General features: G+C 39.0%; 1 protein-coding gene and 1 pseudogene across 6 annotated transcripts in view; both read left to right on the forward strand.

The window, feature by feature from the left end:
- The window catches only part of CLTCL1 (clathrin heavy chain like 1), an 83,636-nt gene that overhangs the window by 22,042 nt on the left and 35,995 nt on the right, over nucleotides 1-25,599 (forward strand). For 5 of the 6 annotated variants that reach the window (XM_039868355.1, XM_039868354.1, XM_039868353.1 and 2 more), the window contains exons 4-14: nucleotides 10,722-10,883; nucleotides 14,037-14,150; nucleotides 16,344-16,517; nucleotides 17,238-17,435; nucleotides 18,160-18,360; nucleotides 18,467-18,619; nucleotides 19,471-19,593; nucleotides 20,896-21,033; nucleotides 22,834-22,998; nucleotides 23,574-23,754; nucleotides 25,035-25,198. In XM_039868355.1, coding sequence (XP_039724289.1) covers nucleotides 10,722-10,883; nucleotides 14,037-14,150; nucleotides 16,344-16,517; nucleotides 17,238-17,435; nucleotides 18,160-18,360; nucleotides 18,467-18,619; nucleotides 19,471-19,593; nucleotides 20,896-21,033; nucleotides 22,834-22,998; nucleotides 23,574-23,754; nucleotides 25,035-25,198 — 1,773 coding nt within the window. The remainder of the gene's footprint in view (nucleotides 1-10,721; nucleotides 10,884-14,036; nucleotides 14,151-16,343; nucleotides 16,518-17,237; nucleotides 17,436-18,159; nucleotides 18,361-18,466; nucleotides 18,620-19,470; nucleotides 19,594-20,895; nucleotides 21,034-22,833; nucleotides 22,999-23,573; nucleotides 23,755-25,034; nucleotides 25,199-25,599) is intronic. The other variant, XM_039868358.1, reaches the window with a different exon arrangement.
- LOC120606929 (uncharacterized) lies at nucleotides 820-937 on the forward strand (annotated as a pseudogene).

Consider the following 25,599-nt stretch of genomic DNA (forward strand, 5'->3'; position numbering starts at 1 on the left):
ATGGAAATGAGTACAGGGGAACATTTGTGATATGAGAGGTGAGGAGTCTAAGTATGCTAAGAAAATTTATGAGTTCACAAACACAGGTCAAATCTCTGTGACATTGTTGTAATGGTAAATATTCAAGGCAGTATGGGTGTGAAAAGAAAGACTTGATTTACTCTACCTTTGTGAGGCCAGGAGGGCAACTGGGAGAGCACTCTTGCACACAGCCTCTCTGTGCTGTTCAAGAGTCATTGGGAAAGCTATGCATGTTTGAGCTTTTATGTTGCTTTCAGAAAGAAGCCTCTAAAGTTACAGAACCCTAAACCAAGAGAGTTATTCACAGTATAGCCTTTATCACTCTTCCTTTCGTTGCCCATAAAACTTTTTGCTTTTGAGGTCCCTATTTATTCTGTTAAGCTGAGTCTTTCTTCTGAATCTGGTCTGGAAATGTGTTTCTTCCCCCAGAAATGAAGACATATGAGGGACTGGACAGAAATGGAGCTTTAAACTGAGACTCATAAAACTAGATTGTAGTTAATTCATTCTATACTTATTATCTGCTTCTAATATTTTCTCGAAAGCCTCTTGCTCCAATTTTATTAGAGTACTTAACGTTTATTCTTCTAAACCAGAGGTCAGCAATTTTTTTCTATAAAGTTTCAGATAGTAAATATTTTTGGTTTTGTGGGCCATATGGCCTCTGTTGCTACTATTCAACTCACAAGTTTTAGTACAGGCAGCCATAGACAATATGTAAATGAATCAATGTGGTTACATACTAATACAACTTTACTTACAAAGACAGGTGAAACAAACCATACAGAAATAAAAAGAGCCTATGGCCATGCTACCCTGAACAAGCCCAATCCCGTGTGTCTCGGAAGCTAAGCAGGGTCGGGCCTGTTTAGTACTTGGATGGGAGACCACCTAGGAAGACCAGGTGCTGTAGGCGTAAAAAATAAAAAATAAGGGATTGTAAACTGACAAGGTCCTTGCAATCTGTGAGGTCAACCAAGGGTTGCCTCACCTAAAAAATAAAAAATAATAAAAAATAAAAATAAATTTTTTTAAAAAGAAATAAAAAGAATCACTAGGAAATATTACAAACATCGTATGCCTGTAAGTTAGAAAAGTTAGATGAAAGGACTAATTCCTAGAAAGACATAGATTACTGAAAATAACTCAGGAAGAAATAGAAATCTGAAAAGTCCTACAAGTTAAGACATTAAATTAATGGGGAAAATAAAAACTACCTACAAAGGAAATTTCTGGCTCCAGATGGCTTCACTGATAAATTCTACCAGATATTTAAAGAATTAATACCAATCCTTCACAAAGTTTTTCAAAACATAGAAGTAGGAATACTTCTAAGTTCACTTTATGAAGCCAGTAATACTCATACCAAAACCAGGCAAAAACAAAAAAACTATAGGCCACTATTCCCTATGAATATATATGAAAAAATCTTCAACAATACACTAGCTTGCATATACAAGTATATGTAGTGTTCCATTGATAACTGCTTCATTAAATTTAACCATGAATGATGACACAAAATAAAATTCAATTTTAAATTTTAAAAATGCACTAACAAACTGAATCCAGCAACATATAAAAAGAATTGTACACTGTAACCAAGTGAGATTTATCCCAAGAATACAAGGTATGTTTAATATCCAAAAATCAATTAACATAACATACAATCTTAATAGAATAAAAGATAAAAACCATTTGGTCATCTCAGTAGCCACAGAAAGAGCGTATGACAAAATTCAACACCCTTTCATGATAAAAATGCTCATCAGACTAGGAAAAGAAGGGAACTTCCTCTACCTGATAAAGGGCATCTGTGAAATACACACAATTAACATCTTATTTAATGGTGAAAACTAATAGTTTTCCCTCAAGATCATGAACAAGACAAGGATGTCCACTCTTGCTGCTTCTTTTCAACACTGGACTTAGAGGTTGTAGCCAGAGCAATTAGGCCAGAAAAAAATAAGAGACATCCAAATTTGAAAAGAAGAATTAAAACTATTTCTATTTGCAGATAATATGGTCTTATATATTGAAAATCCTACCTAATTGAATAAAAGACTTTTAGAACTAACAAGTTAAACAAAGTTGCAGAATACAAGGTAGAGATACAGAAATCAATTATGTTTCTACACACTTCCAATGGAAATGCAAAAATGAAATTTGCATAAGAAAACATAGAGATACAGAAATCAATTATGTTTCTACACACTTCCAATGGAAATGCAAAAATGAAATTTGCATAAGAAAACAATTCCATTCAGAATAGCATCAAAAAAATACTTAAGGATAAATTTAATAAAAGTGCAAAATGTATACTTTGAAAACTACAAAACGTTTTTGGAAGTAATGTAAGACAATCTAAACAAATGGAAAAAAACACGCCAGGTTCCTGGATCAGAATGCTTAATATTTTTAAGATGGTAATACTCCCGAAATTGATCTACAGATCCAATGTAATCTAGGATACCAACTAGCTTCTTTGCAGAAATTGACAAGCTAATCCTAAAATTTATATGGAGTTGCAAGGAACTCAGAACGGCCAAAACAATCCTGAGAAAAACAAAGGAAATTAGGAATATTCATGCTTTCCAATTTCAAAGCATGCAGAAAACCTATAGTAATCAAGAGAGTATGGTACTGACATAAGAATAAACATACAGATCAATAGATTGAGAGTCCAAATATGTACCCTTACATTTATGGTCAATTGATTTTTGACAAGGATGCCAAGGCAGTTCAGTGGAGGAAAGAATAGCTCAGCAAATGGTTTGAGGACACTGGATATCCATATTCAAAAGCATGAAATTAGACTCCTCCTTCTCATCAGACTAAAAAAAAAAATAACTAAAAATGGATCGGACCTAAATGTAAGAGCTGAAACTATAAAACTCTTAGAAGAAAACATAAGAATAAATCTTAGTGACTTTAACTTAAGCAAAGCAACAAAGGAAAAATAGATAAATTGGACATCAAAATTAAAATCTTTTGTGCTACAAATGATACCATGAAGAAAGTGAAAAAGTAACCTACCATTTGGAGAAAATATTTCAAAATCATATATCTGATAAGGGATTTGTATCCAGAATACATAAAGAACTCTTACAACTCAGTAATCAAAAGACAAATAATCTAGTTTAAAAAGGGTAAATTATTTGAACAGACAGTTCACCAAGAAGATACACAAATGGCCAATAAGCACATGAAGCTGTTCAACACCGTTAGTCATTGTGGAAATACAAATCAAAACCACAATGAGATATCACTTCACACCTACTAAGATGGCTGTAATAAAAAAGATAGGAAATAAAAAGTGTTGCCAAGGATGTGGAGAAATTGGAACCCTCGTATGTTGCTGGTGAGGATGTAAAAATGGCACAGCTATTATGGAAAACAGGCGAGTCATCAAAAAATTAAACATAGAGCTACCATGTGACCTAGGAATTCTACTCTTAGTTATATACCCAAGAGAAGTGAAAACATACGTTCACATAAAATATTATACGTAGAATAATAAGATTGGTGGAGTAAGGACCTCTGAAAATCTCCATAAAAGCATTATGAGAACACTGGAAAGTTGTCAAAATGACGTTTTTCAGAACTCTGGAAACTAACCACAGGCTTGTAAAAATCCAAAGAAGTTTTATTTAAGAAAATTTGCTATCAGAGCAGCAAGCTTGGTGGCATTTTTAACTTGCCCTAGTCACATCCCCCTCTCTCCAGATTTATAATAGCCCTGAAAACCAATAGCTCCATAAATTGGTAAAATCCAGTAACCTAACAGTTTCTGAAAGAGTCAGAATGGTTTAGAGATGCCTCAAAAGCACCTTTTCCAGATAAAATTTATTATTTGGCCTGTCTCCACTCACAGGCCTTGTCTTTATTTGACTTGGTTCAGTCTTGCTCAGTGCAAACAGCCTTATTCCCTAGGATATTTGTAGTAAACCATCAGCAGCAATTGTTGAACATAAGCTGCTTGAAGGTATGATACCAATTGAGACAAATAGGAAACTGACCAAAAAAATTAAAAAGGAAAGCTGTGGAATGAGATGTTTATAGGGGCCTTTCAAAAGCTTCAACATATTCTTGGGACTCTAGAGGGCCATGTGCATGCACAGTGCAGTGTACATATCCAAGAAAGAATTGACAAGGCCCTAAGTTCTCAGGTTAATCTTGATGCTCTGCACACAAGGAGAAAGTGAGGGCTAAAGACCAAGACAGAATTTTAAACTGCCTGCCAGGACATCAAAGGTATGTCTCAACACACACACATAACAGCCTCTCAGCAAAGGCTGAGATTCACAGTATTTAAGGAATCCCTTTCAACTCATTAACTGACCATTAAGTTAATTAAATAGAGACTTAACTGACCACATAAGACAAAGAATACAGACTTTACAAAATTAGTTCAAGAAATTCACGAAACAAACAGCAACAATAAACCTAGGTTACAGTGGCAGGGAGTATCTGCTTTCCAGAGTTGTCACATTACATTATTTAAAATGTCCAGTTTTCAACAAAGCTATGAGATATGCAAAGAAATAAAATATAGTCCATACTCAAAAAAAAAAGTGATAGAGACTGTTTTGAGGAAGCCCACACATTGGAGTTACTTCTAAAAAGACTTTAAATCAGCTATTTTAAATATGTTCAAAGATCTAATGGAAACTATGTCTAAATAACGGTATGAGAACAATGTCTCACCACATAGATCATAGCAACAAAGAACTAGGAGGTATAAAAAAGTAAGAGAGACTTCTAGACCTGTGGAACTCCATCAAGTGGGCCAACGTACAAATAATGGGAGTCCCAGAAGAAGGAGAGAGAGAGAGAAAGGGGAAGAAAGATATTTGAAGAAATAATGATCAGAAACTTCCCAAATTTGATGAAAACCTTTAATGTACACAGCCAGAAGCTCAAAGAGATCCACAGATAGACATATAATTAAACTATCAAAAGACAAAGAGAGACTCTTGAAAGCAGCAAGGGAGAAGCAAACTAATCTTATACAAGGGTCTCAGCGAGATTAACACCTGATTTCTCACCGGAAACCCTGGAAGCCTAAAAGCAGTGGGATGATATATTCAAAGTGCTTTTTTTTAAAAAAAAGACTGTCAACCAAAAATTCTATATCCAGCAAAACTACCCTTCAGATATTGAAGGGAGAATTAAGGCATTCCCAGATAAACAAATACTGAGAGAATTTGTCTCTAACAAGATCTGCCCTGTGAAAAATACTAAAGAGAATCCTTCAGGAAGAAATAAAAGGACACAAGTCAATAACTCCAACTGACATGAAGAAATAAAGAGCACTGATATAAGTATCAAAATAGGCAAATTTAAAAGACTATATAAGTGTATTTTTTGTTTATAACCTTTGCCCCCTCCTGTCTGAGTTAAAAGACAACTACATAAAGCAATAACTATAAATCTGTGTTGATAGGTATATAAAGTATATAAAGATGTAATTTATATGACAATAATAGTACAAAGGAAGGGGAGGAATGGAGATATAAAGGAGCAAAGATTTTGTATACTATTGAAATTATATTGATATTAATCCAAATTAGATTATTAATCAAAGGTTAATTATAATCCCAGGCAACTACTAAGAAAATAACTTTTAAAAAATTGTAAAAGAAATAATAAGATAATTGAAATGACACACTAGAAAATATCTAACACAAAAGAAGGCAGTAATGAAGGAATAGAGAAATGAAAAAGATATTAAGACAGAAAACAAATAGCAAAATGGCAGAAGTAAATCCTACCTTGTCAGCAATTGCATTAAATGGATTACAGACTCCAATAAAAAGGCAGAGATTGGTAGAATATTTTTTTTTAACTGTATGCTTTCTATAAGAAACACACTTTAAAGTCAAAGCCATAGTAAAATGATTTTGAGGTATCTCATGCAAACTGTACCCAAGTACTGAATTGGCTATATTAATATCAGGTAAAATAGATGTTAAGATAAACATTATTACTAAAATCTTATACACAGATGTTCATAGCAACAGTATTTATTCTAGCCAAAAAGTGGAAACAAGCCAAATGTCCATCAGCTGATTCATAAATAAAATTTATATCCATACAATGGAATATTAATTTTATGGTAAAAAGAAACGAAGTACTGATATATGTTATACCATGATTAACCTTGGAAATACTAAGCTAAATGAAAGATGTCACAAAAGACCACATATTACATAAGAATAGTTATATGTGGAAACAGAAAATAAGTAGTTGCTTAGACTGGGGGTGGGAATATAGGAGGTGGGGATGAGGATCTACTGCTAATAAAGTTTCTTTTAAAGGTGAAAGTGTTCTGAAATTACATTGTAGTAATGGTTGCACAATCCTGTGAATAAACTTAAAAAAAAATTGAATGATATGCTTTAAACAAATAATTTATATGATATGTGAATTGTTTCTCAATTAAGTTGTTAAAAATACCTAAGGGAATCATGCCCATTTACAAAGAAGTCATCATGCTTGAGAAAATATTTTAAAAGACTAAATTACAAGGTTGCTTATCTATGCTTTACTGACAAAATAAAAACCAACAAAAAAATTCGTGAAGGGTTAAAGAAGTACAAATTAGTAGTTGATAGTTGGGCATAGGGAGCATGTCAGAGGGAATGTAATTAGCATTAATATGATGGCTAAGTGGAGGGCCGAGGAGGGAGGGAGCATTTGTGGGGATAGTTTTATGAACATTATAAATATCTAACCAATGTGCTATATACTTGAAACTAATTTAAATAAATAAATTTATTTTTAAAAATTCATGCTAGAAACTCATTTTATTCTCACAACACTTCAGGCACCAAAGGTGCTGGTTTTTCTACATCAAGCAATTCTCCAGTTTTCTGTGGACACCAGCTAGGTGTCCAAGAATTCTCTTCAGTTCTGACACTAACTACCAGGGGTTAGTGCAGACCCCATAGGTTAAGCACTCAGTCCTACAAGACTGCCCCAGTTCTTTCAGATGCCAGTCTCAAGTACCCAGCCACCTTGACTTCTGACAGACAAGCTAGACATCGGGGTTCCCACACACCCCTCCTCAGGTTTGATAATTTGCTATAATAGCTCATAGAATTCAGGAAGGCACTTTACTTAACTATTTCTGGTTTGTTATAAAGGATACAGTTTAGGAATAGCCAAATAGAAGAGATGCATAAGGCAAGGCAAGGGGAAAGGGGGATGTGTGTGGAGTTTCCAAGCCCTCTGCAGGTGGTGCATCCTCCCAGCACCTTGATGTATTCACCAATGTTGACAGTCTCCATTTTTATGGAGATTTATTGGTCATTTGTGATTAACTCAATCTCCAGCCCCTCTTCTCTTTCCAGAGGTCAAGATGGGGTGGAGCTGAAAGTACCAACTGCTCTAATCATGCCTTAGTCTTTCTGAGACCAGACCCCTTCCTGAAGCTGTCTACCCGCCCCCAGTCACCAGTCATTTCATTAGCATACAAAAAGTTACTCATCACTCTGGAGATTCTAAGGGTCTTAGAAGCTTGTGTTAGAAACCAGGTACTAAGACGAAATATAACAAAAGATGCTCCTATTACTCATATCACTTAGGAAATTAAAAGAGTTTTAGGAATTCTGTGCCAAGCACCAGAGATGAAGACTACATATATATTTCTTTTTATATTACAATATCATGCAAACATTCAACAACAAAAACTCCAAGAACGGAAGCATAGACATGTAGACCAAAGGAAGAGAATTGAGAGTCTAGGAATAAACCCACACATCTATAGTCAATTGATTTTTGATGAGGATGTCAAGACCATTCAATGGGGAGAAGTATTCTCTTCAACAAATGGTGCTGGGACAGCTGGATATCTACATGCAAAAGGATGGACTTGGGCCCCTACATCACACAATGTACAAAAGTTAGCTCAAATGGATCACAAGCCTAAAACTATAAAACCTTTCGAAGAAAACACGGGAAATATGCATTACTTTGTATTTTGGCAGTAGATTCTTAGGTATAATAGCAAAAATGTGAGCAACAAAAGAAAAAAATAAATTGAACTTTATCAAAATTAAACACTTGTACATCAAAGGATATTGTCAAGAAAGCGAAGACACCCTACAGAATTAGAGAAAGTATTCACAAATCATATATCTAAGAGTCTAGTATCTAGAATATGTAGAGAACACCTACAACTCAACAAAAATATGTCCCAATATAAAAAAGGGGATAAAGATTTGAATAGACATTTATCCACAGAAGATACACAAATAGCCAACAAGCATCATTAGTCACTGAGGAATAGAAAATTAAAACCACAATGAAGTACCCCCCACAAAGGTAATTGTAATTTTTTTTTTTAAGGGAAAAAATAACTATCGGCCAGGTTGTGGATGGAGTACGTGGAACCCTTGTACTTTAGTAGTGGGAATGTAGAATGGTTCAGCTGCTCTGGAAAACAGTTTGACCAATTCTCAAAAAGTTAAATACAGAGTTACCATTTGACTTAGCATCTCCACTCCTACGTATATACCCAAGAGAAATAATGACAACATATGTCCACACACACAAAAATATATACGCAATTGTTTACGGCAGCATTATGCATAACAGCCAAAGTATGGAAACAATCCAGATATCCATCAGTTGATGAATGGATAAACAAATGTGGTTTATATATAAAATGGAATGTCATTGAGCCCTAAAAAGATATGAAGTACTAATATATGCTATAACATGTGTAAACCTCAAAAACCTCACTAAGTGAAAGAAATCATACACAAAAGGTCACATATTTTACAATTCCATTTATGTGGCATATTTAGGTAAATCTATAGAAACAGCAGATTGGTGGCAGGGGAGATGGGTTGGGGACTAACTGATGAGCACAGGGATTTCTTTTGGGTGATTAAAAATGTTTTTAAACTACATAGAGGTGGTAGTCGCACAACATTGTGACTATATTAAATGCCACGGAATTATACACTTTTAAATGGTTAATTTTATGTGAATTTCATCTCAACAAAAGGAGTTGGGGAACATGAGTGGATTTTGGCCCACCGGCCTTACTTTGCCATCTCTTATTTGTAAATTTTACTCCTCTGTTTGAAACAACTTTTCCTCCACAGGTAGTCAGTCATGTTACTTATTGAGAAGCCTTCTCTGATTCACTGGACTGGGTGAGGTCACAGCATCTCTCGCTTTCCTGTGTCATAGCAGTCAGCAATCTATATTGCAGTTGCTTGCTTCCTTGCTAGAAACATTCATCACCTGTCCTTAAGTGAAAGACCTATGTCATTCATTTTCCTTATCCTTAGCCTCTCATACAGGGCATGACACAAAGCATTTTTCTGTTGAATCTTTGCTAGCTATGGTCCTTGATGTGCCTTTGCCGAAAGCACACATAATAACTCAGCATCCCTTGAGGTGGCCCTCACCTGGCAGGAACCTAAGGCTTAGAAGCAGGTGTGTCACTGGCCCAAGGCCACATGCGGCCTCTGGGTCCGTGAATTTCAGACAGCGTGTAAGAGCCCAGATCTCCAGTCTTAATCTTAGGTGTTCTGTCTGCTCTGCCCCTTCGTCTGAGCTTCAGTTTCATTTTCTCTAGCATGGAGACTCAAATATACTGTCACCGTGTTGCTGAAAATCTTCCCATCGTCTTCAGGGGGGAGTGAGTCTTATCTTTCTTACTCTCACTTTAAAATTTCCTTGTTCATTTTTCTGTTAGAGCACATACCCTTTATTTATTGGTTGCTCCCCTATTTCTCCCTACTTTCAACCCTTAGCATCTACTTGTCTATTTTCTGTCTCTCTAAATTTCTCTGTTTGGGATATTTCAAATGTAGAATCATTCTACAACTAGTTTCTTTCACTTTGCATGTTTTAAAAATTCATCCATGTTGTAGCATGAATCAGTACTCTGTATAGTAACTTTAACATAAGCCTGTGCAATAGAAAATACAATAGAAAAGGTCTTTAAAAATAAAAAAGTGAAAGCCTTTGTTTCCCCCTTTTAAGGAGATGTAGGTGGGTGGGGAATCACTTGAAGATCTGAACTTACCCACAGACTGCATGGGGGCAGAGATGATGGTTTGAATGTTGAATTCTAAAAGCTTGAACTGTGATTCTTTCTGGTTCCATTTATTTAGCTTTTTGAGCATTTGACATTGGATATAAATGTATTAAAATTCTTTGTTGGAAAATGTAAGTTCTAAGTTTTATAAAAGATATTAGTCTTATTGGTTGTATTAAATACATTTTTGCTATTTATAAATTTCAGAAAACACAAACAGTTTTTAAAATTAGGTCATAATCTCATCTTCCTGATTTAACTACTCTTAATACTTGGGAGTTTTTCCTCCCAAGGCTTACTTTCTATGAATATATGTATGTCAGTGCATGTATACACGTGCGCATATACACACACATTCTATGAACGTATATACATACACGTTATATACACATATATACTTGTGTGTATACACACATACATTATGCTTAAATTAGGATCATTTGACTAATTTGTAGTCTTATTTTTTTTCTCATCTTGTGATATGTTGTAGCCATCTTTCCACATCAAATTTATAATAGCTAAAGGCTTATTTTTTATTAGAACTATGTCAACATATGATACTTTAATTCTAGAAACGTTTGGTTAACAATTGTTTACATTCGTCTCTTTTTTCCCCCTTTTATTGCACAATGTCTTTTCTTAGCAAAACCGTGTGGTTGGGGCAATGCAGCTTTACTCTGTGGACAGGAAGGTCTCACAGCCCATAGAAGGCCATGCTGGTGCCTTTGCAGAGTTCAAGAGCGAGGGGAATGCCAAACCTGCCACCCTTTTCTGCTTTGCTGTACGCAGTCCCTCAGGGGGCAAGGTAAGTTCTAGTCCGCTTTGTCTTTTCCTCCAGAAAAGCATCCTGGTCTGTTAGGTGTCTCTACGAGTGTCATTGGTAGCCACTTAGCTGACATTTCAAAACCAGAATATAATTGAGTATGGGGGATGGCCTGCAGATGCTTTATGTGAATGAAGGCTCTTGCTATATTTAGAATCTCTCACCTATTGTACATGTTGGTGGTTTTGCAGCCAACCTTTGCATAAAGTTAGAAACCTGAAGTCAGCTACTGATTAATTGGTCCCAATCCCTTAAAAATCCTCTTTGACAGAGTCTACTGAGCATGAGCTAGGCACTGGGGTTGTAGGTTTGTGCTCTCACACATCAGCCTCACGGAGGCTACAGCTGTGAAATAGCCAGCGCATGCCATCCTGACCTACATTACTGAGGTCCTACATTACTGAGGCAAGGTTCTCCCCAGGGGAGCTACAGAGAGGAGAGGCTCTGCCTTCAGAGCAAGTTGAGTTTTGTTAGGCTCAGGGGCATGACCAGTACATGTTTGACAGAGCTGAGTGGTGGAGGTGTGGAGGTATAGGAGTTCATGATGTCAGAAGACCTGAGGTTCCACCATGGCACACTTGGAATGCTGCCTCAAAACAGAGTCCGATCCAGCAATTGCACTTCTGGATATTTATCCAAAGAAAACCAAAACAATAATTTGTAAAGATCTATGCACCCTTATGTTTGTGGCAGCACAATTTACAATAGCCAAAGATATGGAAGCAACCTAAATGCCCATCAGCAGTCGATTGGATAAAGAAGTTATGGTTCATATATACAATGGAATATTACTCAGCCATTAAAAAAATGAAATCTTGCCATTTGCAATGACATGGATGGACCTAGAGGTTATTAAGCTGAGTGACATAAGTCAGAGAAAGATAGATACCATATGATTTCACTTATATGTGGAATCTATGAAACAAAAAGAACTAATCAAAAACAGATTCACAAATATAGAGGACAGTCTGGGGACAGCCAGAGGGGAGGGGTGTTCGGGGGCTGGGAGAATGGGGTGAAAGGTTAAAGAAGTACAAATCTGTAGTTGATAGATTGTCAAAGGGATAGGGAGCACGGCATAGGGAATGCAGTTAGCATTAATGTAATGGCTAATAGGAAAGCCAGAGGAGGGAAAGAGCAATTACTGGGATCATTTTATAAACTATATAAATGTCTAATCAATGCACTATATACTTGAAACTAATAATAAAATAATATTTTAAAAAAAAACAAAAAAACAGAGTCCGGACCCCAGTACATTCTCATTAGAAACACTTCTTGAAATCACTGTTTGGGGTTGGTCCCTAGACCTGAAGTCTTCCTCCAAGTTAGAGAAGTTCTGAATCTGTGTGAGGGGAGCTCCCACATACCTTCATCTTAAGTATTCTTATTGGTTACTTTGATCTCTTGTGTAACATTTTTCTTGCTTTCCTCGGTTGAGGACCAATAGAAAAACAGGAGTCAGGTAAAAAAACGTCAGCCTGCACAAAGAGCTTGCTACAATATTGCCTCAGAATGAGCCTCTTCACCTTCCTACACAGAGCTGGGCAGGTACAGGCTCCTCTGTAGGAGCAGAACCTACCCTGTTGAGCTCCTTGTGAAGAGTGCACACCAGAAATGCCCTCTGCAGATGCCCAAGAAGAGAAGGGCTCGGAAGATAGGCATGCTCCTCATCTCCTTCACTCAGCTGTCAGGGGGCCCTCTCCTCTCAAGAGCTTCAGCCAGGGGCAGTCTGTGGTGACAGACCCTACTACACACACAAACCCCCACAGAAGCTGTCCCAAGAGCTGCTGGCTTATATTTTGTGGTCGAATGTCACTTCTCCTACCACAGTGGAAGGTGTGGGGTCCCTCCAGTGGTTTTCTGGGCCTGTGCCCCTTGCACATGCCTGCCTTCTAATTCAGCCCAGCTCTACTTAGGGGAATGGCTCTGTGGTCTCCGTATGTGGATCTAAGTTTTGCCTGGACACCATTTCCTTGTTGCTAACTTTCTCACAGATGGGTGTCACCTGTCCATAGCCACACCCTTCTCCCACTACCTCCCAAAGAAGCCTGGTTTCCTTTCTTAGTCCCCTGCTTCTTTTGGCAGTGCCACTATCCTTCTAGACTCAAGCAGGAAACCGCTGCTTTCAAGCTCCACTTGTTGCCACTGTCTAGCCTTTAGCAAGTCTCACAACTGTGGTAGACTAGGCCCTTATCACCTATATTTGGCTTAGGGAATAGCCACTTACTAGGTCCTCAGACCCTCCCCACCATTGGAAAGAATTTTCCTGAACTACCATTTATCTTAAAGTGCCCCGATTCAAGGAGTTTCGGTCTTCCCTATTTAACCTGCAATCGCCTCTGCCCGCTGGCTCCATCAGCCCTCCCCTTTCAGCCTATCTCTTTCTGTGTTTGTCCTCTGCTCACCTCAAGCCTCTGGTATTTCCCCGCTTCTCTGCCAGGCCAGATCATCCTCTAGGTGTATACGCATCTACTTTCTCTGCTGAGCCTCCCCTCCAGCCCTTGTTCTTTTGTGTCTCTGATCTACCTCTACTCATGATTTTTTTCCAGACTTGCTTTAGCCATGGTACATTTTCATTAGATAAAAGGAATTTGAAGTGTGTTGATAAATGCAGCGATGGGTCCCCTAGTTCACTGTCCTTCCTACAGATTCTCCAAAGATTCTTATGGTCCCAGCATAACCTTGAAAAATTCAGGCCTTCACCACAACTGACTATCTTATGTGTCTGACATTCAGTTATGAGATTCTGCCTACTAACTGATTCGTGTTGGCATGAGCTGTGTCCAGGAGAAATGTCGCAGAGCAGCAGGGACAGCAGATCCCAGTGGGAGCCCCCCTTGTCTCCTGAGTGTTGGCACTGAGGCCCAGAGTGGGGAAAAGTGACTCGGCCAACATGCTGGAACTATATGTTTCTCTGGTCTCCTGGCTTTGGTTCTTTCTGTTGCACTTGGTGGTGGGAGCAGGTTGGTAAATAAGATAAGCACCCCTAACCAAGAGGTGGTCTTGTTTGAATGTAACTTTAATATTAGTCTTACCGAGCATTGACGTAAGGCTCTGCTCACCACTGTGCTTGGTCAGTATCATTTGCCATCAAGAACATTTACTTGGATTAATATAAAACCTCTTTTCTAGTTGCACATAATCGAAGTCGGACAGCCTGCTGCAGGAAACCAACCTTTTGTAAAGAAAGCTGTGGATGTATTTTTCCCTTCAGAGGCACAGACTGATTTCCCAGTAGCTATTCAGGTATGAATGTACACATGCTGCTCTCTAAGTGGGTTGGAACAAATCACAGACAGCTGATGGTGGCCTCTTGTGCCTCAGAAGGTGCCACAGCAGATATAGTAGAACACAGAGAAGATGATGTTGAGGCTTATCTTCTAGCTCTGTGCTGCCATAACATTCTCTGATGATGAGCACTCTTTTCTGTGAACAGGACTTTTTCCAACTCGCATACCAGAGCTCCAAGCCTTCTTTTTATTATAAAAGATTAGATGTTCACTGTAGTACAAAAATATATAAAACAATCCAATTGGTTGTAAAGTGCATCATGGTCTTATTACCTGTTATATGAAAAATTTCTGAGCAAAATGGGGATCATATTATATAAGATAATGTAATCTCTCCTTTTTACTCCTTTGCTCAGTAAGTACATTGTAGGCATTTCCACAAGTTATTACATTCTTTGTGAATATTGTGGGAAGTAAACCGTTGTTTGGGGGGATGTACCATAATTGTGGGATGGTTGAGCTATTTCCTTTTTTTATGCTCTCAAATATTTGATGATATTTACAATAATTTCAAGTTAGATTTCTAGAAATAGTTTCATGATCAAAGAATGTAAATTTTTTTCCAAAGTGAAATTGGCTTTTTTCTGTATCACAAAAATATATGTTGTCGATAAATTATCAATAATATCAACACATATAACAACAGAGTTATCAACCAAAATCCTACCACTGCTGATAATTGTGACCACCTCTTTGGAAGTATCTTTGCATGAGTGCATTGATGCAGATATGTACAAATAGACTCTTATAAAATGGCTTTAAATTGGCCTTGCACTTTACAACTTTCTCTTGCTATTGTAGACCATTCTATGCCAGTAAAATACATGTATATATTTTAACATCTGTGCCATGTGTTCTGTAGATGTGTCATAACTCATTTAAACAGTCCCTTGTCAATGGGTATTTATGTTTACAGTAAACATTTACAGGAACATTGTTGTCCATTCATCTTTGTGTATTAATCTGAAAGTCTAAGGATAAACTGTTGGATCAGGGTCACAGGCATATACATGTCACTGACTCTCATAACCATCCTGTCCAGTCACACTCCTGCCAGCACCACCCCTGATAGCTGGACAGTGTCCGATGGTGTTCACATTCTTTCTGTTGAAGTGGAATGGGTTTACCAGTCACACATATGCTTCTTGTTGATTGCCTCTTCCTGATTTTGGCATTTTTCCTGTCTAGGTTTTATCTTATTTGTAAGAACCCTTTGTAGTTTTAGAATATTAAGTGCCTGATATGTTTCAAATATTTTTTCCCAGTAATAACAAAAGTTCATTGGTGGTGTGTTCCACCTTGTAGAAGTTTTGCATTTTTATATGGCTTTATATCATATTTTGAAAAGAATTCTATACCCCAAGGTGATCAAAATATTCACTCATATTTTTTTCAATGGCTTAGTTTTATTTTATACTTAAAAATCTTTGATCCATCTGGGATTTACTTTGATCTAAAGAATAAAATACTGATCTTATTCTTTACCTTCATTCCTCATCCCCAGATAGCCAGCTGGTTATATCAATATTGTATACTGATTAAAGTCTGTTTTCCACTGATATGAAATATTTATTCATATTAAATTCTTATATATGTTTGATTCTGTTTCAGGGTTCTCAATTAAGTTCCATTTGTCTCTGTCTTCCTATGCTAATGCCACATTTTATTTCTTAGTACCACACATTTTTAATTACTATAAGTTTTATAACCTAATTGGGTAAATTCATCTGTCTTTCTCCCACCCCATCAAGATTTCCTGTGTGTTAAATATTTTTCTGTAAGAGTTCATGGCATTTGGCAAAGGTCAGGTTAATAAGTGGTGGCGGAGGGCAAGCTGGAATGTGAACACAATGTTTAAGGTCTTTACCCAGACTTTTCCCTTGTTTTATAAACTTGCAGCTTGCTTAACGGGATTTGGTAAGAAACTGGGGAAAGGATAGCTCTACTGAAAGACATATGGAATAGCCTGACTTTTTGGACCTTTATTTGAGATTGGCTGGGCAAAATATTGTCTTTAAAATTAGTTCTCAGTGAGATAGGACTAGAATCACTTTGGGCTCCATCTATCAGGAGCTCATTGTTCATTTGTGAACTCTTTTGCTCTATTTGGCTTCTCCTTTTCCACCTGTTGCTTTCTTTCTTTTTCTAGATTGGAACTAAACATGGTGTTATTTATTTGATCACAAAATATGGCTATCTTCATATGTATGATCTAGAGTCTGGCGTGTGCATCTACATGAACCGTATTAGTGCCGACACAATCTTTGTAACTGCTCCGCATGAACCTACCTCGGGAATTATTAGTGTCAACAAAAAGGGACAGGTATGTAACTTTTCATCTCCTAGCTTCTCCATTCCCTGGGTACTATGGAGGAAAAGCTTAATTTTTCCTCCTTGTCCAGGAAAACGGTCAGGTATTGTTAAGCTTGCACCTCTGTCTCCCTTCTTCATATCATCTCACCTCTCAGACACATGATTGAGTCTGAGAAGAGAACAGCTCCCTCCCTACATGAAGCTGCTACCAGTGGACCAGCGGTTCTAATACACAATACTGACATCTTCAGGACATGCACACGTTTACTAGGGAGAGTTGAAAAGCCGATACTCTGCTACCTGTTACCTTTCTCAACCGAAGTTAAAAAGACAGTTAAAACAAGAAAATCAGTACTTAAAAAAAAAATAAGGTTGAGAAGAAACATTGTCGGTTCTACCCAAATGGGTTATTTTGGCTCAGTTGTCATCCCGAACACATCACTGGTCCATGTCCATGCAACTTTATATTGCTTTCACTCGCTACGTTTATAATCTTTTAAATAACTGTAGAATCTCATGCTGTAGCAGCAGTACCGTGGTGTTCTACTGTGTTACCATTAGGCATATGGCCCCTGTGCATGCTGTCACTATTAGGGCCAACATTATTGGCAACTCAGCATGAGCCTTAGAACTTTGCTGATATTCCAGTGTCTATGAGCAGAATATGGCAGTGCTTGTATGTGGAGCACTTTTTTAGGCTGAACCAATCTCACCTGTTGGGCCCTTATAGGTGCTGTCAGTTTGTGTTGAGGAAGATAATATTGTGAATTATGCAACCAATGTGCTTCAGAATCCAGACCTTGGTCTGCGTTTGGCCATTCGTAGTAACCTGGCTGGGGCAGAGGAGTTATTTGTGAGAAAATTTAGTACCCTGTTTGCACAGGGGAACTATGCCGAAGCCGCCAAAGTAGCAGCATCTACACCAAAGGTAATGATATTTGAACACTGTGTGCCGTTCTGAGAGTGGATTAAATCATAAAGGCATTCCACTGCTGATGTTGGAGAATCTTAGTGTTTGATTAGTAGTTTTTAGCTTTAAATTTTTGTACCAATGGCATAACAATAATGGAAGCAAATAAAAAGCAGAGTTTTGCTGCAGTGACATACTCTTCTAGCTCTCGTCTATGTGCATACATATTTCTTCCCCAACGCCTTAGCTTAGCAAATGTAGAGCTATATAATAGTCGAGTGGTTGTACCCTATTTCATTTAGCATTTAGTCATTTTCCTACTCTGAACTTTGTCCACTCTTCCAGAGCATAAAAGTACTGCTTAGGGTATTTTATTTGATCTTTTTCATTAGCACAAATTGTCCTGGGACCAGATCTGCTTCTGAGTAGGTAAAGTATTTTGAATTAGAAAGTAATGATGCTAGAACTTCACTGCTAGAAGACCAAATTAGAAGCCTGCTTCTCACTGCAGCGAGCTAGGGAGAAGGAAGGCCTTAAGTAGAAGTGGCGTGTGAGTCCAAGACCCACTGTGCTTGTGGTTATTGCTGAAGGCAGAAGCCATTGCCTCGATGGAAGACTTTTTGTCCCTGACAGTTTAGTATAGAATTTCTATTTGCAGATTTTTTTTTTTCATATTAGCAAGTTAAGTGAAGGGATGACCTGTGATTATAGCACAACGACCTGCATTTCCATTTATCAATAGGGAATCCTGCGTACCAGCGACACAGTTCGGAAGTTCCAGAGTATTCCCGCCCAGCCTGGGCAGGCTTCTCCTTTGCTCCAGTACTTTGGAATCCTGCTTGATCAGGGTCAGCTCAATAAACTGGAATCCTTAGAACTTTGCCGTCCAGTTCTTCAGCAAGGGCGCAAGCAACTCTTAGAAAAGTGGCTGAAAGAAGATAAGGTACAAACACCAGTGAAATCATTACCCCCAGCACTATTTGAAACTGGGTCACAGGCTCACTGCTCCTCTGATCCTAATCTCACCTTGTCCCTTTGGCACATCACAGCTGGAATGTTCAGAAGAACTTGGAGATTTGATTAAAACTGCTGACCCTACACTCGCTCTAAGTGTGTACCTTCGGGCAAATGTGCCGAGCAAAGTTATCCAGTGTTTTGCAGAAACAGGCCAGTTTCAGAAAATTGTGCTCTATGCAAAAAAGGTAATGCATGTTTAATCATTAGCATTTCACAAATAATTCATTTGTGGTCAGGTGGTTAATGATTCTGAAGATTATAAAATACCCTTCTGTGTAAGTGCTCTGGTGTGAGAGAGTTGTCAGTGTTGCTATAAGCATCTCATTCATTGATAATGGTCATATTTTATTCTCTTCAATTATTTATTTTTTTGTTTTATGTTTCTATCTACTTTCCAGTCAGGGGCTTTCCTGTAATTTCATCTTATCTTTTATTCCCTTCTTCTCCATTCCCCCCAGCATCCTCTGTGTGTTAATTTGCTGTTTTGGTGGGCATCCAGACCTTATCCCTGTGGCTCACTAGTCACTGTGCTGAGTTTTGATCAGAGCTTGCGCACTGGTTGGGCAGCTTCTTTGTGGTCCAGGCCATTTGTTTAGTTGATTGTGCGTCAGTATATATGGGATTGGCACATTGAATTGGGTGTTGGGTTTGGCAGAGGGCTGGCACCTACACATGCTAATATTGTTCCTCATTTCTTTGTAAACTCAAGTTCAGAACAAAGGATGGGAAACATTTTTTTATTAAGTTTATTGGGGTAACATTGGTTAATACAATTATATAATTTTCAGGTGTATATTATAATTTGTCATCTGTATATTCTATTGTTTTACCACCCAAAGTCCAGTTTCCTTCAGCTACCATATATTTGATCCCCTTTACCCACTTCACCCTACCCCTACCCCCCTATATTTGACCCTCTTTAACTGTCTACCTACCCCCTCCTCGCCCACCCCTTACCCTCGGGTAACCCTAACATTTTCTTTTTTAGCACTGAAAGTTTCGTTTCTTTTCCTGATGGGTGTTCCCTTGCTTCTAGGTTGGCTATGCCCCAGACTGGATCTTTCTGCTGAGGAGTGTGATGAGGGTCAGTCCAGACCAGGGCCTACAGTTTTCTCAAATGCTAGTGCAGGATGAGGAGCCGTTGGCCAGCATTGACCAGGTGAGCACAGGTATTTGGGACAGTTTTTTGTGGCTTTGTATAACCATCAAATAGATTTCTTTTCATTCGTTTTTGTTATCAGTGTCTCTATTTTTTTCTTCGTTTGCTATTAATCTTCCAGTTTAAAAAAATCTGATGTGCTAGGGGTACTTGTCTTCTAATCTTTTATTATTTGAATACTGTTGTGAAGGATTTTAGAGGATTTTTGTGTCGAGTTGTAAGGGTCTTATTTCTTTGTGTGGTGATTGGTGGTAGGGTGTGAGGATGTCATTTTAGAATGGTAGCCACCCCCACCCCTCACCCCCAGTCACCACTTTATTATTCCTTTCTGGCAAAGGGCCTGAACTCTGCCTGAGTACCTGGTCATGGTGAATGATCTCAAGTCTTTAGACTTTCATCTTGTGGATATCTGACTATCCTGGAGTTAGGTAAACATGAAACTATTAATTTAATAGGAAGTATTTAGTACTTAGATAAAAACATATGACAAGTCACTGGTAAACTTTAAGCAAAGGGCTTTGGGTAATACAGAGGTATGTAACAAAGCAAGGCAAGAAAACCGGTAACCTGTAGAGAAATAATAAGTACAGTTATATTGGTTTTATATATTTTAGAATTTGCATATATTTTGGAGATCGTGATTAAGATCATGATCATGAAAAGGTTTTGAGCCAGATTTACACAAATCTCAATGGGGAGAGGCTCCAGTTTATATCTGTACTATTTTCATATTTTTAAAGTATTTTAATATAAACTTTTCTCATGCACTATAAATATGGAAACAATTATACAATCAATTACAATAATAATTCATTACCTGTATTTCACCTCTTATTAAGGCTTATTAATTATTTAACACCTATTTAACTTTAATGATTAGTGTCTTAGTCAATATTTGCATTTTCTCAGTTGTGCCTGGTTAGAAATCAGATACTGACTTCCTCTAGGATTCAAGTAATAGATTGTTAAGATCACCTGAATCACTTCAGAGGATTTTGGGGATTCAGTTTTAGTATATGTGCTGCTGAAGTGAGCACTGATTCTGGGGATTCAGATGTTATAAAAGTACTTCCTTTAATCTACTTAAGTAAAATGCCCTATTGGTGACGTAGGTGATGTAATTTTACAGAATTACCCACTAACAAATAATGGCCATGAATTACATGAATTTTCATGACATAAGAAAATGTAAATGAAGGTACTAATTATTCAATTTCTAAATAAGATTCAATTTCAGGAACTATTTCAACAGGAAAATAAAAGTTTCCTTTGGGTAAAGATGTGGCTTGTGATCTGTTTCAGATTGTAGATGTTTTCATGGAAAACAGTTTAATTCAGCAGTGTACTTCCTTCTTGTTGGATGCCTTGAAAAATAATCGCCCAGCTGAGGGGCACCTCCAGACTCGCCTGTTGGAGATGAACTTGATTCATGCACCCCAGGCAAGTGACATCAAGGCTGAAACCAAGAGACAGAGCACCTGTTTGTGTGGGACTCACGGCCCTAAAAGCAGTGGCTTTGGGCTGGGCTGTTCTCACATCAGAGGTTTATCTCTGCCTCAGTGGACATTCTCCAGGACTTTCCTGCAAGGGATTTCCAGCATCCATGGTGCAAGACTTTCATAGAAGTAGTTACAATCAGAGCATCATTTCTTTCCTTTTTTTTTTTTTTGAATAGTGGTAAAATTATACAAAACAAAATTTGCCATTTTAACCATATTTAAGTGTGCAATTCAGTGGCATTAAATACATTTACAATATTGTGCAACCATTACCCCTATATATTTTCAGAACTTTTTGTCATCCTAAACAAAAATTCTGTACCCATTAAGCAATCACTCCCTATCCCCTCCCCCAACTCCGGTAACTTCTAATCTGTTTTCTGTCTTTATGAATTTGCCTGTTCTAGACACGTAATATAAGTGGAATCACAATATTTGTCCTTTTGTGTCTGGCTTTTTTCACTTAGTGTATTATTTTCAAGCTTCATCCATGTTGTATCATGTATCAGAATTTCTTTCCGTTTTATGGCTGAATAATAATAGTCTGTACTACGTGTATGCCACATTTTGTTTATCCATTCATCTAGTTGGTGACAGTTGGGTTTTTTCCTACCTTTTGGCTATTGTGAATAGTGCTGCTATGAACATTGGTGTACAAGTATCTGTTTGAATCCCTGTTTTTAATTCTTTTGAGCATACACCCAGAGGTGGAATTGCTGAATCATACGATATATCTGTGTGTAGATTATGAAGGTGCCACCATATGTTTTCCAAGCTACTGTACCATTTTGCATTCCCAGTAGTACTGTATGAGAGTTCCAGTTTCTCTGGGCGAAGCAGAGCGAGCCAGCATGAGACTTCATCACACTAACTAGAACAGTACATTATTTGGAAGTTATGCATTGTTTACTTCTGGAATTTTTCTTTTGCTACTTTAGGACTACAGTTGAGCAGGTAACCACAGTCTGAAGCCACAGAAAGCGAAACTGCTTTCTGTGGGGGTCTATGGTACTTGGTTGGTGTTCTATATCCTGGAAGCAATGGAAAAGAGTGTGAAAGCACCAAGGCATGCATCTCATCTAGACTAGCTACTGGTTAGATATCAAAGGTTGGCTCACTCACCAGAGCAGCAAGGTTGCTGTGTTGATTCACCCATTCTTAGCCCAGAATTTCCTTGTTTAAACAATGTTAAGTCTCATCAGCCTTCTTTCCAGGAATGTTTATTTTTCAAATGCAACCCCTTACTCCTCATTCTGCCTTTAACCAGAGAGTCTAGCAGACATGAATGGAGTTTGTTCTTTCAGGTCTAATTCTGTTACTAGTCTGAGCATTGAGCTCATTAAAGAAGAGGCCTTGGTAGGCTCAAGCCCTCACATTGACCGTGCCATAGAAAAATACAAAAGTGATGGCTGAAAAGCCAGAGCGACAGCCTAGACTGATCCAGTGACAGCACTATAGGGCAGAGCCTCAGCCTTTTGCACATGCCTGACTCTGCACCGTAGGAGGACAGAGCCTTGTGTGAAAAGCCTCAGGTGACTTAGAAGGATGGCCAGAGATATGCTTGGGACTGAAAGCAACTTCCGCTGCTTTGGAAGTGCAGATGTGAGCAAGGGGCCTAGACACGGGGAAGCACCCGTGAGCACTGTTCTGGAGCTGTACCCTGAGGTTCACAGTTAAACAACTGCTCTTAAAAGTTATTACTAAAGTTTAGGCTTTCTTACTGAACTCACTGTTTTCACAGGTTGCAGATGCCATGCTTGGAAATCAGATGTTTACTCATTATGATCGGGCCCACATTGCCCAGCTCTGTGAAAAGGCGGGGCTCCTACAGCGAGCACTAGAGCACTACACTGACCTCTATGATATCAAGAGAGCTGTGGTCCACACTCATCTCCTCAATCCCGAGGTATGGAGTACCCCTGGGGCGCTCCCATTGTGGGTGGTGTCCACCTGGTCAGTGGGGTCATGTGCTCCCAAATCTCCAATATTGGCATTATGGGACTGTGTCTTCCCTATGTGTGAGCCTCATCACTGCCATGAGCAGTGCTCATTCTGCCTACCCACAGACCCCACATGCTTAGCCACACGGCTGGGCTTGTATCGCCTTTCTTTCTTTCTGCTGCCTGCTTTGACTTAGTCTAATTGAGAGAACCTCTTACAGCTCTAGCAGGGTTGTCTGAAACTGCTAGCAAAAGCTAAATAGCTTTTGCATTCCAGTTAATAAAATAGATTTAGCATCAACTATGGAGCGTCGCAGGGTTTGTGACAGCTCATTGAATAAATGAGGTCAGTGTCTTACCCCAAATTTATTCCTGGCTCTCATTTTTTACCATGAAGGATAGTTGTTTTTCACTCCTTTTAAGTGGAAATTCTTTATATATTTGACACTCAAAGGGGAAAATTAATCCAGTTTTTTTTTGCCGGTGTTGGCAGCATCTAAGACAGTGCAAAGTTGTGGACAAACTCTTCCTTGCTTCCCAGTGGCTCATCAGCTTCTTTGGCTCCCTGTCAGTGGAGGATTCTGTGGCATGTCTGCATGCTCTTCTGTCTGCCGACATCAGACAAAACCTGCAGTTGTGTGTGCAGGTGGCCTCCAAGTACCACGAGCAGCTGGGCACGTCGTCCCTGGTGGAGCTCTTCGAATCCTTCAAGAGTTACGAAGGTAACATGTAGCCTCTGGATGACCACACCTCCAGCTCCTGTTATTTTCTGCCTGCCCAACCTAACAATCTTCCTGAAAAGCTGGCAGGATGCGCACTCACTGCCGGGTGTTGGTTAGTGGCAGAAGATTCCTGTTATCTCATGAGCCTTTTTGGTGTTTGCAAAGAAAGAAATTGACTGGCATTGGTGTGGGGAGACTTAGAATCCCCCTGTGTCCCTGGAGCCTCTCTGGAACTAAGTGTTTCTGTGTCGCACAATCTGCCACAGCTCACCTGAAACCCTGGAGTGCACTGCCCTGAGAGGGCAGGGCTTGCCTTGAGTGAGAACTAAATGGAGGCTCCTGGCCATGTTGGTTGCTGGGCCTACAGACCTGCCCTAGTTGGCTTCCTTTGCCCCCTTCTGGGCATCAGACTGAGAAAGCATGCATGTTAAGGGATGGCTTTCTCAAGTGAGGTTCTGTTGGGGACAGGACAGGTTGTCTAGCCTGCCCAGAACAGAGACTGAGCATTTGTCCAGTGTGTCATCAAGCCACTGCTGTGTGCTTAATGAGGCTGAGATATTGGAGGAGTGAAGGCAAGACTTGCCCTCACTTGAGCTGGCTTTCTCGTAAGAAGATGCCATTGCAGGAAAGGCTGCAGCAGCAGTCAGGGGACACTGGGCTGGGATAGGCTATAGGATAGTGTTAGTGGGAACCATCACCTTAGGGCTACCAGTTCCACCAAAGATCTCCTCAGGGAGAGTGGTCACTGGTGTATTGTGTCCTACTGTTGTTACAGTACCTCCTGGCTGACCCCTGTAGTAGTCAGGAAATTATCAGCCTCTGATGAATAACTGTGCTCTATGACTCACCTTGGAGCCTAGTCTGTAGTGGCTCCCGTGTGTCAGGTAGCAAACTTTTCATTTGGGGTCTCCTATTTTAAGCTATTGCTTTTTTCTCTGTTCCTGGCATGTCTGTTTTGAGCAGCAATCATAGGCCCCTCTGAGGTATACCTGTCTGAGGTATACCTGGGCCCCCCACGAAGGTTCCACATACGCACATAGCCAGTATTTTACATCAAAACATTTCAGCTATACCTCCCAAATTCAGTGGAAATCTGATGAGCTATTTTTGAGAGATGCCAAAGCAGGCAAACTTTACATGTATAATAAATTCTGAGTAGGCTGTGGGTAAAATGGAGCAAAATCACAGTGAGCTGGGCCATGAAGGGCAAATGGGCTACACCTGTGGAGAATGCAGGTCGCTATTAGGAGGGCACAAAATGGAACAGTCTCTCTTCATAGGCCTCTTCTACTTCCTGAGCTCAATTGTGAACTTCAGCCAAGATCCAGATGTGCACTTGAAATATATTCAGGCTGCCTGTAAGACAGGGCAGATCAAGGAGGTAGAGAGGATATGCCGAGAGAGTAACTGCTACAACCCAGAGCGGGTGAAGAACTTCCTGAAGGTGAGTGTGTCCAGGCATCATCTCCTTTGAGCAAACCAGCAGCAATACTGCCCTGAGAATTGGAAAGCTGGGTTCTCGCCAATGTTCCCTGGGTCCCCGCCAGTGTTCCCTGGGTCCCCAGTGGCAGAGCTCTACTTTATGGTCTAAGTTCTAGCAGGAATTTACTGTTGATCTAACGACTCCTTTGTGAAAAGAAGCTTGAAGCTATGCTTTTAATTATCTGACATGTGAGTAGAGGGAGTTTTATTGTTGCATTGTATTTTAACAACACTCCACTGTGCCCCTGTTAATTAGGCTGGGCAAGGCTGCAGAAACAAACAAACCACTCAGTGCTAAAAACAGAAACACACAAACCACTCGGTGCTAGTGGCATAAAAACAAGCATATTTCTTTGTCTTGCA

Source organism: Pteropus medius, unplaced genomic scaffold (genome assembly GCF_902729225.1).
Source record: "Pteropus medius unplaced genomic scaffold, Ma_sr-lr_union100, whole genome shotgun sequence".
NCBI lineage: Eukaryota > Metazoa > Chordata > Mammalia > Chiroptera > Pteropodidae > Pteropus > Pteropus medius.